The 15,902-nt window shown below is 42.8% G+C and overlaps 1 protein-coding gene across 5 annotated transcripts in view; it reads left to right on the top strand.

Annotated features, from left to right (window-relative positions):
• The first annotated feature begins 6,902 nt into the window (after window positions 1-6,902).
• Window positions 6,903-15,902, top strand: part of LOC144611422 (RNA binding protein fox-1 homolog 2-like) — a 200,853-nt gene continuing 191,853 nt past the window's right edge. For 2 of the 5 annotated variants that reach the window (XM_078430498.1, XM_078430497.1), the window contains exon 1: window positions 6,905-7,474. In XM_078430498.1, coding sequence (XP_078286624.1) covers window positions 7,289-7,474 — 186 coding nt within the window. In that variant the 5' untranslated portion in view covers window positions 6,905-7,288. Of the gene's footprint in view, window positions 7,475-15,902 lie in introns of all 5 variants that reach the window. The other 3 variants (XM_078430494.1, XM_078430492.1, XM_078430493.1) reach the window with 2 other exon arrangements.

The following is a 15,902-nucleotide window of genomic DNA, read 5'->3' as shown; positions in this document are numbered from 1 at the left end:
GGTTTAGGAAGGTGATGGGCAGAGCTGATGGGTGGGGCGAGCAAGGTAAAAGGAAATAGAGCATAGAACATAGAACTGTACAGCACAGGAACGGGCCCTTTTTGCCCACAATGATTGTGCTGAGCATGATATCTGGTTAAATTTATCTCATCTGCTCGTACATGCTCCATATCCCACTATTCCTTGCACTTCCATGTGCTTATCTAAAAGCCTCTTAAGCACCACTATCGTTTCTGCCTCCGCAAACACCCCATGCAATGTGTTCCAGGTCCCCATCACTCTGAAAACACCTTTCCCGCATATCTCCATCAAACCGTCCCCTCCCACCTTATAGCTATGCCCTCTGCTGGTGGCCATTTCCACCAGGGGGAAAAAAAGTTCTGACTGTCTGTCTTATCTATGTGTCTCATCTATCTATCTATATACTAAAACTCTTGTTTGTTTGTTCCTGAACTACAGCCAAAATGGTACACGATAACGCGACAATTTTAGGCCTATCTTACTCATCGTCGTCCCTTTGGTGCTAATGGAAGAAGTTTAATTGAAATCGGTGTTATATTTTTTAAGTTATTCACATTTTAAAGTGTAAATCTATCTCCCAGGGAGGGAAGAGGAAGGGGGCGGGGAAGGAGGATGAGGGGGGAGGGGAGAGGAGGATAGAAACATAAAAATTAGGTGTAGGCCATTCGGCCCTTTGAGCCAGCACCGCCATTCATTGTGATCATGGCTGATCGTCCACAATCAATAACCTGTGCCTGCCTTCTCCCCATATCCCTTGATTCTACTAGCCCCTAGAGCTCTATCTAACTCTCTATTAAATCCATCCAGTGATTTGGCCTCCACTGCCTTCTATGGCAGAGAATTCCACAAATTCATAACTATCTGGGTGAAAAAGTTTCTTCTCACCTCAGTTTTAAATGGCCTCCCCTTTATTCTAAGACTGTGGCCCCTGGTTCTGGACTCGCCCAACATTGGGAACATTTTTCCTGCATCTAACTTGTCTAGTCCTTTTATAATTTTATATGCTTCTATAAGATCCCCTCTCATCCTTCTAAACTCCAGTGAATACAAGCCTAGTCTTTTCAATCTTTCCTCGTATGACAGTCGCGCCATCCCAAGGATCAATCTCGTGAACCTACGCTGCACTGCCTCAATTACAAGGATGTCCTTCCTCAAATTAGGAGACCAAAACTGTACACAATACTCCAGATGTGGTCTTACCAGGGCCCTATACAACTGCAGAAGAACCTGTTTACCTTATACTGAAATCCTCTTGTTATGAAGGTCAACATGTCATTAGCTTTCTTCACTGCCTGCTGTATCTGCACGCCAACTTTCAGTGACTGGTGTACAAGGACACCCAGGTCTCGCTGCACCTCCCCCTTACCTAACCTAACACTATTGAGATAATATTCTGCCTCCTTGTTTTTGCCGCCAAAGTGGATAACCTCACATTTATCTATATTATACTGCATCTACCACGCATCTGCCCACTCACTCAACCGGTCCAGGTCACCCTGCAACCTCCTAACATCCTCTTCACAGTTTACACTGCCACCCAGCTTTGTGTCATCCGCAAACTTGCTAGTGTTGCTTCTAATTCCCTCTTCCAAATCATTAATATACATGGTAAACAGTTGCAGCCCCAACACCCAGCCTTGCGGCACTCCACTCGCCACTGCCTGCCATTCTGAAAAGGACCCGTTTACTCCTACTCTTTGCTTCCTGTCTGCCAACCAATTTTCTATCCATGTCAACACCCTACCCCCAATACCATGTGCTCTAATTTTAGTCACCAATCTCCTGTGCGGGACCTTATCAAAGGCTTTCTAAAAGTCTAGATACACTACATCCATTGGCTCCCCTTCATCCATTTTACTTGTCACATCCTCAAAAAATTCCAGAAGATTAGTCAAGCATGATTTCCCTTTCATAAAGTCCATGCTGACATGGACGTATCCTTTTATTGCTATCCAAATGCACTGTTATTATCTCTTTAATAATTGACTCCAACATCTTTCCCACCACCGAAGTCAGGCTAACTGGTCTATACCCCGTTTTCTCTCTCGCCCCTTTCTTGAAAAGTGGGATAACATTAGCTATCCTCCAATCCACAGGAACTGATCCTGAATCTATTGAACATTGGAAAATGATCACCGATGAGTCCACTATTTCTAGAGCCACCTCCCTGAGGACCCCGGGATGCAGACCATCAGGCCCATGGGATTTATCATCACTCAGTCCCATTAGTCTACCCAATAATATTTCTTGCCTAATGAAAAATTCTTTTAGTTCCTCTACCCTCCTAGATCCTCTGTCCTCTAGTACATCTGGGAGATTGTTTGTGTCTTCCTTAGTGAAGACAGATCCGAAGTACCTGTTCAACTCTTCTGCCATTTCCTTGTTACCCATAATAATTTTACCCGTGTCTGCCTTCAAGGGACCCACATTTGACTTTGCTACTCTTTTTCTCTTAACATATCTAAAGAAGCTTTTACAGTCCTTCTTTATATTCTTAGCCAGCTTCCCCTCGTACTTCATCTTTTCAGCCCGTATTGCCTGTTTTGTTACCTTCTGTTGTCCTATGAAAGTTTCCCAATCCTCTGGCTCCCCGCTACTCTTCGCTGTGTTATACATCTTTTCTTTTTTTAATTAAATCCCTAACTTCCCTTGTCAGCCACAGTTGCCTCTTACTCCCCTTAGAATCTTTCTTCCTCTTTGGAATGAAATGATCCTGCGTCTTCCGGATTATGCCCAGAAATTCCTGCCATTGCTGTTCCACCGTCATTCCTGCTAGGATCCCTTTCCAGTCTACCTTGGCCAGCTCCTCTCTCATGCCTTCATAGTCCCATTTGTTCAACTGCAACACTGACACTTCCGATTTAACCTTCTCCTTCTCAAATTGCAGATTAAAACTAATCATATTATGATCACTACCTCCAAGTGGTTCCTTTACCTCAAGTTCTCTTTATCAAATCTGGTTCATTGGACAACACTAAATCCAGAATTGCCTTTTCTCTGGTAGGCTCCATTACAAGCTGCTCTAAGAATCCATCTCGGAGGCACTCTACAAACTCTCTTGCTTGGGGTCCAGAACTAACCTGATTTTCCCAGTCTACCTGCATATTGAAATCCCCCATCACCACAGTGGCATTACCTTTCTTACATGCCAGTTTTAACTCCTGCTGCAACTTACACCCTACATCCGGGCTACTATTTGGGGGTCTGTAGACAACTCCAATTAGTGTCTTCTTGCCTTTACAATTCCTCAACTCAATCCAGTGACTCTACCTCGTCAGTCCCTATATCGTCCCTCCCAAGGGACTAAATTTCGTCCCTCACCAGCAGAGCTACCCCACTGCCTCTGCCCACCTGCCTGTTCTTTCTATAGGATGTATAACCCTAAATATTCAGTTCCCAGGCCCGATCCACCTGCAGCCACGTCTCTGTAATCCCCACAATGTCATATCTACCAACCTCTAACTGAGCCTCAAGCTCATCTACTTTACTTCTTATACTTCGCGCATACATATATAATACTTTTAATTCCTTACTCATCTCACCCTTCACATCGATCCCTATTACACTTGGCCATACTCTATCTCTTTGTGAGCTTTTTTCCCTGTTAATTCTGGGGTCATTAACTATCCCTTTACTCTCTTTCCCTTTAACTCCATCCTTGACTATCCCATTTGACACCCCCCCCCCCTAATTAGTTTAAAACCACCCGTGTAGCAGTGGCAAACCTGCCTGCCAGAATGCTGGTCCCCCACCTGTTAAGGTGCAATCCGTTCCTTTTGTACAATTTCCCCTTACCCCAAAACAGATCCCAGTGATCTAAGAATCTAAATACCTTCCCCCTGCACCAGTTCCTCAGCCACACATTCAAGTCCTGTATCTCCCTGTTCCTGCTCTCGTCAGCATGAGGAACTGGAAGCAAACCGGAGATAACCACCCTGGAGGTCCTGCTTTTTAGCATTTCTCCGAGTTCTCTAAAGTCACGCTGCAGAATATTCATCCCCTTCTTTCCGACATCGTTTGTGCCGACATGCACTACCACTTCCGGCTGTTCACCTTCGCCCTTGAGGATACGATGAGGGGACGGGAGGGGGGGGGGGGGAGAGGAGAGGGGGGGAGGAGAGGGGGGGGAGGAGAGGAGAGGAGGGGGGGAGGAGAGGAGAGGAGAGGAGAGGAGGGGGGGGGGGGGGGGGGGGAGGAGAGGGTGCTGCACCAATGCAGGAGAGGTTTGGGCCCAACAGGTCCACTTGGTCTAGTAATTTTATATACTTCTATCAAGTCTCTCCTCAACCTCTGACATTCTAGAGAAAACAATCCAAGTCTATCCAATCTCTCCCTGTGGCTGAAACCCTCTAATTCAGGCAGGATAAGTATTGGGTGAGAATTAAAAAAATTAAACCTGTGGCTGTTGAAGTTGTGTCCACTTACAATTTCAATTTCAGTGAAAATTCAGTTTACAACACCCATTATTTCTGATTCCACAGCTTGATATAATTCAAGAAATGTAGTGGGCTCAGATGTAGACCTGGTAGGAATGGCCCACTGTCATTTTGTGCAGTTTTATCTGTACTACAGTGTGTAAAATATGATGACCAGTTGAGCTAAACCAATGTTAATAAGGGCAGGCAAGCTGCAAAGAAATAGTAATCAATTAAAAATAATGCTTTATTCATGGTTTTGTTGAGTTCAAGTTATTGGATCAATATGCAGTAAAATAACTGGGAATGTTCATGAATACAGTGATTAAATCATAAATAGTGACTGATATAAATAGGAAAGGGTATTGGGGGAACTACTGTACAGTATTTACAACTGGAAGGAGTTCAAAATTGCTGAGGAATAGGACCATTAACTCCAAATTTGAGGAAGGACATTCTTGCTATTGAGGGAGTACAGCGTAGGTTCACAAGGTTAATTTCCAGAATGGCAGAACTGTCGTATGTTGAAAGACTGGAGCAACTAGGCTTGTATACACTGGAATTTAGAAGGATGAGAGGGGATCTTATTGAACATATAAGATTATTAAGGGATTGGACATGCTAGAGGCAGGAAACATGTTCTCAATGTTGGGGGAGTCTAGAACCAGGGGCCACAGTTTAAGAATAAGGGGTAGGCCATTTAGAACGGAGATGAGGAAAAACTTTTTCACTCAGAGAGTTGTAAATCTGTGGAATTCTCTGCCTCAGAAGGCAGTGGAGGCCAATTTTCTTTCCAAGCGAGAGCTAGATAGAGCTCTTAATGACAGCGGAGTCAGGGGGTATGGGGAGAAGGCAGGAACTGGGTACTGATTGTGAATGATCAGCCATGATCACGGTGAATGGCAGTGCTGGCTCGAAGGGCCGAATGGTTTATTTTTGCACTTATTGTCTATTGTAAAAGGAAGGCATTACCTCATTTGTCTAACGTTCTTGGTAACACCTCCGGAACTTCAAGTATACTGTTGTCAAGTATATAACCCAGAACCTGTATACACCATTCGAGGCCATGCGTACAACCCAAAGAAAATGATTTTTTTAATACATCTGTCTATTGGTACTGGGGAGAGTTTGTATGTTCTTTTTTTTACTGTTTGGGTTTCCCCTGGGTGGTCGATTTCCTCCCTCATCCTAAAGATGTGTGGGTTGGTAGTTTACTTGGCCCCTGGAAATTGCTCCGAGCAAGTAATGGAATCGGAGAGGGGGAGGGAATGAAGGTGGAGCGAACATAAAAAATCGGTTTAATCAAAATGTTTATTAATTATTTAAAATTAATGTAAGTGAATGGAGTCCAAAGAAGGGTCCCAACCCAAAATGTCACCTATCCATATTCTCCGGGGATGCTGCCTGACCCACTGAGATACTTCACCACTTTGCGTCTGTCTTTCGATTAATGTAAATGTGTGGTTGATGGTCGGCATCAACCTGGTGGGCCGAAGGGCCTGTTTCCATGCCTTAAGAAATTGTGACCTTCTGAAAATAGCTGCTCACAGAGAAACCTATTTATTCACAAAATGCTGGAGTAACTTAGCAGGTCAGGCAGCATCTCAGGAGAGAAGGAATGGGTGACGTTTCGGGTCTCGACCCGTCCGAAGAAGGGTCTCGACCCGAAACATCACCCATTCCTTCTGTCCTGAGATGCTGCCTGACCTGCTGAGTTACTCCAGCATTTTGTGAATAAATACCTTCGATTTGTACCAGCATCTGCAGTTATTTTCTTACACAGAGAAACCTAAGATAGCCGACTATCTGAGAGTAAATAAGACGGATGTTTGGAGAATAAGGAAATCGAGGGAGGGGGGAGATGAGCCATGAGCTTGATGAATGGTTCAGCAGGTTCGAGGGGCCGCCTGGTGAAGATTGCAGCCTGGCTGGCCTGCATTACCGGCCCTGGCCCGTGGCGGCGCCCGCGCTCCAGTAATCAGGGCGCGGGGAGCATTCCCCCATCACCATGGCAGCGGCTCCCTCGTGTCGCCGACGACGATCCCCTAACCCCGGGCGCCGAACCTTCCCGAGTCCCGGCCGCAACGATTGTCCGCCGCCGTTCAAAAGGCTTCAATACGAACTCGTTATGAGGATCGGAAAAATCCAAAGGATTGTGTTTTCTTCCCGCATCTGCAGTTTATTCTTACGGTTTTTCTTTTTTTTTTTTCCTCTCTCTATCTACGCCCTGGTACTCTTGGACTCGGTTGACATCCCTCTCGGCTCGCAACCCCTTTTGGAGCCTCGGCTACCGAGTGTTTCCGAAGCTGGCGGCCGCCGAACTGCCGAAGGCCTCCACAGGCAACGACCTCTTCTCTCACTCTCTCCCTCCTCCCCCAGCGCGCGCGGGGGGACTGCCGGCGGCGGCGGCGGCCGGGGCTCGTGCACGCGCGGGGCTGCGTTCGTGCGCGCGCGCGCCGGGCACCAGCACGCGCCGAGTGGGAGGGAGGGGGCTCATGCACGCGCGGGCGCGCCAAGCTAGGCCATTTTTTTCAAAGATTGTTTTCCGCTCCCGCTCCCCAGCGTCTCTCTGTCTCTGTGTTTTGTGTGTGTTAGAGTGCGAGGTAAAACTCGGCGCCGTCGTCCCCGCACTTCTGTGTGAGATTGCCACGCCGTTAGCCGTCGTGTTTGATGTAAAAAGTGGTTGTTTTTTAAAAAGCTGTTAGCCCGAGGGATATATTTTATTTTTTTTTCTTTTCCACCCCGCGCGGTCGTCCGGTTTCATCGCGCTCGGCCCGTCCGCCGAGTCCGGGAACACCGCCCACCACCCTACCTACCTCCGTCCCTCCTCACCTCGAGACCCCAGCCCATCCATGGCGGCGGAGCCGGTGGCCGGTGGCGATTTCGGCCCCGGGCCCGGTCCTGGCGGCCCCGAGCGAATGCTCCGAGGTCTGAAGCGCGACGAGCCGGGAGATGCGGCGGCGGCCGAGGCGAAGAGACAGCGGCTGGAAGCGAGCGTGAACCCGGGAGAGAACGGGATGAACAGCGAGGCCGCACAGGTAAACCAGGAGAGGCAGACAGGGTGGCCAGTGACACCCCCTCCCCCCGCACTGGGGGTGGTCTAGAGCCCCCATAGTGACCCTGCCACTCGAACTCTTCCCCCCCCCTCCGTAAAGTACCCATAACCCCCCTGAAGATACCCACCCCTCCCCCCAAAATTATCCCCCCCCCCACCTCCAATTTCCCCCCCCCCCACCTCCAATTTACCCCTACCCCAACCACCCCCCCCCCCCCCCATCTCCACAAATCACCCCATCCCCTCTCCCCCCTGGGTCCCAGGTTCGGACCCCCTTTCGTCCCCTCTCACGGTGTAACATCGGACACCCCCTGGTTCAGGACATCACCCCCCCCTTACAGGGGGCCCTCTCCAGAATGGGCCTCCGCTCCATTTTGGCTTCGACGTCGTGATGTACTTGACTGCCTCCCACAACCTTCATTCAGTGAGACAGAAACGGTCTTGAAACACGCAACGAAGCTCTCAGAGACGCCGCGTACAATACTTAACCCAGCGCCTGTATCTTTCACCCTTATAGGCTACCCCGTCCTTTGAACTATCCCGCTGCTTTAAAATAGTGGGTAAACTACGCCCTGTTGCCTGGTCTGAGTTGGAGCTAAGTGCCTTGGAGAGGGCTGGGTTTGATGTTGGTGCCAAGAGAGGGGTCAGTGTTGGGACTGGGACAGACGATTTTCAGAAAAGACAGAAGATCCCATTTGCATGGATAGGGCCAATGTTATGCCAGGGGCAATTATGGGGACCGTGGCAAATGTCAGGGGCGGAACATTTCTCTGTAACTACAGTGTCAGGCTGTGTGAGGACTTGGGAATAGAAACATTTGTCGAGCTTCGGCGTTTTGTTTGTTAGTTAATGTCTCTTGGAAAAACTCGCCATTGAAGCTATGTCCAAGGATATTGTCAAGGTTTGTTGGCCATTCTTTTGGATAAGCTGACAGGGACGAGGCGTGGGTAAATCTAGCAGTCTACATTATGTGATGTCAATTAAAAAAAAACTTCTATTGTGGCCAGGAAACAAGTCTGGAAATGATAAAGTCCTCTGTTGTTTTGGAACTTTGGACCAAAGTGAATTGGAGCTGAATGCAATTTGATTTGAGAGTCGCTATTTGAATTAATAGAAGTAGACTTAAAATTTACAAAAAATTACAAAGTGCTGGACTAACTCCACAAGTCAGGCAGCATATCTGGAGAACATAGGTGGTTTTGGGTCGAGGACATTCTTCAGACTCAATTTACCCAATTTACATTGTAGCCAGGAATTATGTTAAAATCAAATTCATAAATGTGGGGAGAAGAGTGGTAATTTTAATTTGTAGGTGACTTTTTGCTCGTGTAATTTGAATGGCTGTAGTTTCAGAACATTCAAAAGGAAAGTGAATTGACAGAATGCCTCTCTTGATGTTGCACATTGTTGATTCCTGCATTCCAGCCAACAGCAAATCCCCCCCAATTTTCCCACTAGTAAGAACATAGTCACATTAAAGACAAGCTTTGCTCTGCAGATTGATCCCAGTTTTGTAATTATTGTGAATGTCATCTAAATCATGAATCTTGCAGGTGAGTACACATTATGAAAATCTGTGTAGATTAATGCAAAATTAATCTTCAGTTTTCAGTGAATTGAGACTATATTGGTTCCTGAGAATTAACATACACTAAATGTAATGATAAGAGTGTGAGGTGAATGACAGAGCAATGAAAAGTGTCAGGGGAGTTAAGAGCATCATATTGCATTATGTGACACAGCTGCTGTTGCAGAGTGTACCTGTGTTGCCATTTGGCTAATATAGGAATCTGAGGAAAAACAGTCATATTTATAAACTTGCATTTAGATTATGCTTTATTGGATGTCACCGAATGCTCCAAAGCATGTTAGTAACATTTAGTCACTTTTATAGACATATATGCTGTAGATATCTTATGCACAGTAATATTGCTATATCAAAGGCTGGTCAGTTAATTTATTTTAACATTATTTAATTGAGGTAAAGAAATATTAGAGACATTTCTTTATCTTCAAAAAATGATGTCTGATATCTATTATTTGAAGCCATTAAGGTAGAAGATATGGCTTTGGGTTAAAAATATGGGAAGGTTAGAGACTCATTGTAAGTGATTTTAATATGCAAGATTATTGAGGAATGTGGAACCAATGTTGGTAAATTAAAGACACAATCAGCCATGATTGGCTTTCCAATGGGGAAATATATCCTGAAAACTGGCTTACTTCTGTGACTGTCTTGTCTTAATACTGCAATGCTAGTCCAGTATATATTATCAAATCCTGAAATGGTGGTTGAATCGACATCAAACTCTTGGCAAAAGTAGGTAAAAGCACCACTTGTGAAAAGTTCTTAAATGCTCATCAGAAATGTTTCTCAGTGTGAACATAATCAGTTATATGTGCAAACATTAGCGATTCATCCTTGCAAATGCTGTATATGTTCAAATTTGCCAAAGCAAGCTGTATATACCAGCTTGCGTTGATATGGTAACTGCAGGAGAGCATCCTTGTAAAGAGATTAATTGATTGAAGGAAATAAGAGCGAATGACAAAAAAAATTGATTGAAGTGAGAGGTTCAAAAAAAGGGAATTTCAGGCCTTGGTAGGTATGCTGTGATCTAGGTTCAAGGATGGCTATCTAGGTAGCTGTGATCCGTGGTATTTACTTTAAATTTTATTGCTGAATGTGAGCATGTTATGTAGTCTAAACAAATTTCATGCTAACCACCAAAATCCTGATACAATAGAAGATCACCAGGCAGGCAGAGGAAATTATTCAAGGATGTACTCGGCCTTCTTGAAGGAAAGAACCGTCCCCACTAATGCTGGGAATCCCAAGCCCATGATCGCACAAGGTGGAGATGGAGCATTCATGATAGTATGGAAGAGTCCATGCATCACGTCTGCACTACCTAAAATCTACCCACCCACCTACTAACATGCTCTGCCAGGCACTACCTACCCCATCTGTGGTAAGTCTGCAGTTTCCAAATTTGCCTCATCAAGCACTCAAAATACGAGTAGAATTAGGCCATCCTTGAACTTGAGGAACTGTCTAAGGAGAGCCACATTTCCCAGCTCAATATAATATCAAACTATTGGAACCATTGTGAAAAGTTAATCAGTGAATGAAGCTTTGTTTATCATTTTTAAAAATGCTCCACTTTTTGTTGTGCCTCCAGCAGGAAAATACATATGGTTAACTCAATGAATTAGTCCATTTTTATAATTATGGACTAACTGGACTAAAGCTGGTGACTTTTCTGCTATGGTGCAATGCTGCATATTAAGTAACAGTTTCTGATTTATTTCAGCACAACTGAAGTACTATTGCACACCTGTGTGGTGGGTAAAAGTGTGTTATGCACAATTTCTAATACTGATCATAGTCAGGCACCTCATTTGGAAGTACATAGGTTAGATGTGGAAAGGATTGCACTGAACTGTCATTCACATGCACATTGATCTTCATTGTTCTGGTGAAGCTTGCAAGGCATGTATTTGGGTTTGGTACTGGAGAACTATCTCCTGTAGATAGTTAACATTAAACTGCTTGTTTTGTTCCATAAACTGCTGCACTGTAACTCTAAAAATATAAATGGAACAAAAAATAAAATCACTGCTTAAACTTTGTAATGTGTAAATTTAGAGATACAAATTCATCATTGTACAACTTGGAATGATTTAGGGCTGCAGTTGAGAATATTATAAACTTAGTCCCTTGAGAGAAAAACTCTGTTGAATTGGAAAGTTAACACACATCAGAACTGCCATTGTAAATACAGGTATTGTGTAAATGCTCAATGATTCATGAACATGAAAATAATTGGTTCATTAATCAATTATTTGAAAAAACATGTATTTTTCAGAATTAATTTAATATTTACTCAGATTCTACATGGTTTAGAAACGGCCTGTTGCAATAAATAGGATGTTACCAATGATGGTGAATTCTATGTATCCTTTTACTTGTGACATTCCTGTTGTAAGAGAATGAATGCCCAAGAGGAATAGAGATTTCAGCCTCTGGAAAATCAGTTGATGTGAAAATCGTACTCTATTAGATAGTCTTTGTATTGGGCTCTTTGGCTTTCAAGATAAGGCAGGCACATTTGGCCATTGACCAGAGTGAGTAGAGTGGAGCTGGAAAAAGGAATATAAAAATATTAATTCCCTTCATGAAATAGATTTTTATTTTCATTTTGCTGACCATTTGAGTGTGAAATATTTGCAGCATGTATTTCATGTTTATTGTCATTTCCAAAAAGGAAATCTAATAATTGGAAGTAATAAAGTATTAACACGAGTACAATGGTAAAGTATACAACAATAAAAAGCTGAATTGTTGAGTACAAATTTAAAAAAAAACATTTCTCAAATAAGTTGTTAAATTGAATCTTCATCTCAAAATTAAAAGCAAGATCACAGAAATGAACTAAAATTGATGAAAAGTAAATTTTTGGGTTAATATATTACCTGTTGTATTTGCTTTCGATTGAGAACAACATTCAGCAAAGTAAATGGGTTGAGATGTATTGTAGAGACAAGAAGATGGCCTTCTATGACTTTGGTTTAAATTGTTAATAATTTTGTATACTCATGAAAATAATCATATTCCCCTTTCTACAAATCACAACGAAAATTTCTAATACAATTGACAGTGCATGACCTTGCAGGCTATTTGACATCTTTTTAAATGCAGATTTTAAATCTAGTGAAAATCCACATTGCTTTTGGCATTTGGTGCTTTTTCATGTTATATGATCCTGGGTATATTATGTCTTTTTGTTTAGAGCTTGTTTGCAGTACCCAAATTTTCAGGAAATGGGATAGTGGTACTTTGTATTGGAAAATTCATTTTCCCCACTATTCCTTAAACATAACCCTATTCTATGTAATTATTATTAGTTACTTTATGATTTATAACTTTGCGAACCTGGTGCACTCTTTTTAGCATTTTGCAGAATCCAGACTAAAGGAAACATAGTCTAAGTAAAGAAAAAAATAATCTTCTGCTGAAAAAACAATTAAATTAGAAGGAATGCTGGTTGTATCCTGTGATTTTTTTCTTTTAAAACCCGTGAAGTAATTTGAGAGTAGTACGGGAGGAACCTGCCTTGCGCATTCTTTATAAATTGGATGAGATTTGCCTCATAATGCTCCTGGGTCCAACAGCACTTAATCTGTTCCAGATCATGACAGATAAAGCTTGTTTCATTGCTGCTTATCCAGTTTAGAATGGACAAAGCTGCTTTAGTTGGGATTGTATAAATCAGATTAGTGATATTGAAATTGGTTTCTGACATTTTTTCCTTCTGCTGGTCATAAGTTAATTTGTAATGGTATTTTTGTTGAATGAAATACACTTATTATTCTATACACCATATGTTTTATGTTGCCAATATCTTGTGCTAATGCTCAAAGTCTTATATTTTTGAAATGTGATTCAGCTATTTAATGTTATTCAGAGAGGGAGATGGGTAGGGCAAGGTAGTAGAGGAAATCGGCAGCCTTTATTGAACAATGGAGAATAGACAAATGGAATTTGATTTGGTGGGTGTGTGACCATGGGCTGAAATTAGTCCCTTATTCAGCAGCAGGGCAATCCTTTGGTTGATGTAACTTTGTCCTCTGGAGGTACTCGATGGTAGAAATTGGTTTTGTGAAACAAAATGTGTTTTGCTTGCATTTATTCTGCCTGCCAGAACATCTAGCGATGAAGGACACAATTTGATTCATTATGTTCATGCCCATGAAAAAAAACCTCAATCCATCCTAGTTCTCAGTCCATAGTTTCCATAGGTTACGGCACCTCCACATCCACATACTTTTAAAACGTGGTGAAAGATTTTGCCACCTTTGCTTCTATCAACAAGTTTTGAATTCTCTGCATCGATGGGGGTGGGGGAAGGGTCGAATTTTCTTGAGTGCGAATCATATCTTGAATCTATGTCTATTTGTTTATCTCTATGCTAGTAAAATACATTTTGCTATTCACAATGTTTTTGTTGGGGGGGGGGAGGTAGTGATTTCTTACACCTTGGTTACATCTTTGTTTCCTTCTCCCCATATCCCTTGACTGAAGAAAGGTTATGACCCGATACGTCACATATTCCTTCTCTCCAGAGATGCTGCCTGACCCGCTGAGTTGCTCCAGCATTTTGTGTCCATCTTCCATATTCCAGTTGATGAACTCGTAGGAGTCAATGATTGCAACTGGAATAATGGAAAGCCATCCTACAACTTGATATAAGGACCAACTTAAGGAAGAGAATGCAGAAGATGAGGAACAACTCTCTTGGTGGACAAGGTTGCACACAGTATACAGATGCTCCTCGACTTACGATGGGGTTACGTTCTGATAAACCCATCGTAAATCGAAAATATCGTAAGTCGGAAATGCATTTAATACACCTAACCCACCCAACATTATAGCCACCTAACCTACCAACATCATAGCCACCTAACCTACCCAACATCACAGCCACCTAATCTACCCAACATCACAGCCACCTAACCTACCCAAATCATAGCCGCCTAACCTACCGAACATTATAGCCACCTAACCTACCCAACATCATAGCCTAGCCTAACCTACCCAACATCATAGCCACCGAACCTACCAAATATCATAGCCACCTAACCCACCCAACATCTTAGCCACCTAACCTACACAACATCATAGCCACCTAGCCCTTGTGGCTAAAGGGATCAGGGGGTATAGAGAGAAGGCAGGTACAGGTTACTGAGCTGGATGATCAGCCATGATCATATTGAATGGCGGTGCAGGCTCGAAGGGCCGAATGGCCTACTCCTGCACCTATTTTCTATGTTTACTGCTCAGAGAGAAAACAACCTAGGCTGACACATCTTTCCTCATATCTAAACATCCCAGTCCTGTCAACATCCTTGTAAATCTTTGTGCTCTTTACTGTTATCAGATCTTTTCTGGAATGTGTGTAGTACTCTAGAACATTATGTAAATCTTTGTACTCTCTAATGTTATCAGATCTTTCCTGGAAATTGTGTAAAACTCTGGTTGTGGCCCGATTAATGTTTTATAGCAGAACTTTTCAAACCATTTTGCGGTGTCCTGCATTCAGAAAGATTTATTTTTCTGCATTTGCTCTGCTCTTTGCTTTTAAATATAAACATTGCATTTTTTTGCTGGTATTATTCCCCTCTGCTTACCTTTATTGCATCATTTGAGACCTCCCAACAACTCTCACCAACGTCAACAGATGCGCCGTTGAAAGCATTTTATCGATGCATCACAGCATGTTTTGGGAACAGCTCCATCCAAGACCCCATTCCTTCTCTCCCGAGATGCTGCCTGACCTGCTGAGTTACTCCAGCATTTTGTGAATAAATGCCTTCGATTTGTACCAGACTCTGCAGTTATTTTCTTATACGTCTTATGACTGCTAAGTAATTTGCTAAGAATTTTTACCCTGGTATCACTTTATTTCCCTGGCCCTGTGTCCCTTGATTGCTTGATCATCTGCAAATTTGTTGATTTCTTTTTGAATTTATTTAGCTACTGAACCTTTCCAGCTCTGGATAAAGACATTTTTTACCTCGGATCCGAATGAACATTTTATTTTGACATTGTAACTCTTGGTTCTCAATACCCTGATTAGGTCAACCATCCGTAAATATCTACTGTCAAGTTTGTAAGAATTTGGTGACTTTCACTGAGATCAACCTTCATTGTTTTAAGGTAAAGGAAGCTTAGGCTCAATCTGTATAATTTTGTTTCGAAGGGCAATTTCCATCCACCCTCAGTGGAGTCAATCCAGTGAACCTTTGTTGCGCTCCCTTTTATTTAAGGTGCATCCTTCCATGGGCAGGTAGATCAGATTTGTTGATTATAAATGCTAAATCTCTTAACATTTTTCCTATTGTGAAACCATTCATTTGGACTATATTCACCTTTTGCATCTCTCCACGGACAGCTATGGTCTCCACTTTCACTTTACTTTGTTGTGCTCATACACTGTTGTATTTCTAGAACACACTTGGATTTTTCTTGATTTTACTTGTGCACATTCTACCCTTGTCAATACATTTAATTTCACCCTGGCACTTTCTGTACTTGCTACTGCTGAATATTCCACTTTTTATATGGGGATTTTCTGACAAGTATCCACTTGATAATTTGGTAGTATGATAAACTGGAAAATTGAAAATACCTGAATGCTGTTCAACAATGAAACTGTATTGAAATGGGAAAAGTCAAGAGGTTGCTTTATTTGCCACTTTTAACATAATCAGAATTCTTTCTGAATTTTTGGCATTGGTGAGGATGTGCTTAACCAAAAAATAAATAGAAATGGGGGCAGGAAGGCATTTAAATTTTAGCTAAGTGTGCAATGGAGTGCAGCTCATTTGCAAAGTCTTCAATCTTGGGT

This window comes from Rhinoraja longicauda, chromosome 40, assembly GCF_053455715.1.
Source record: "Rhinoraja longicauda isolate Sanriku21f chromosome 40, sRhiLon1.1, whole genome shotgun sequence".
NCBI classification, from domain to species: Eukaryota; Metazoa; Chordata; class Chondrichthyes; order Rajiformes; family Arhynchobatidae; genus Rhinoraja; species Rhinoraja longicauda.
Note: the sequence above shows the minus strand (reverse complement) of the source record. Positions and strands in the feature narration are given on the sequence as shown.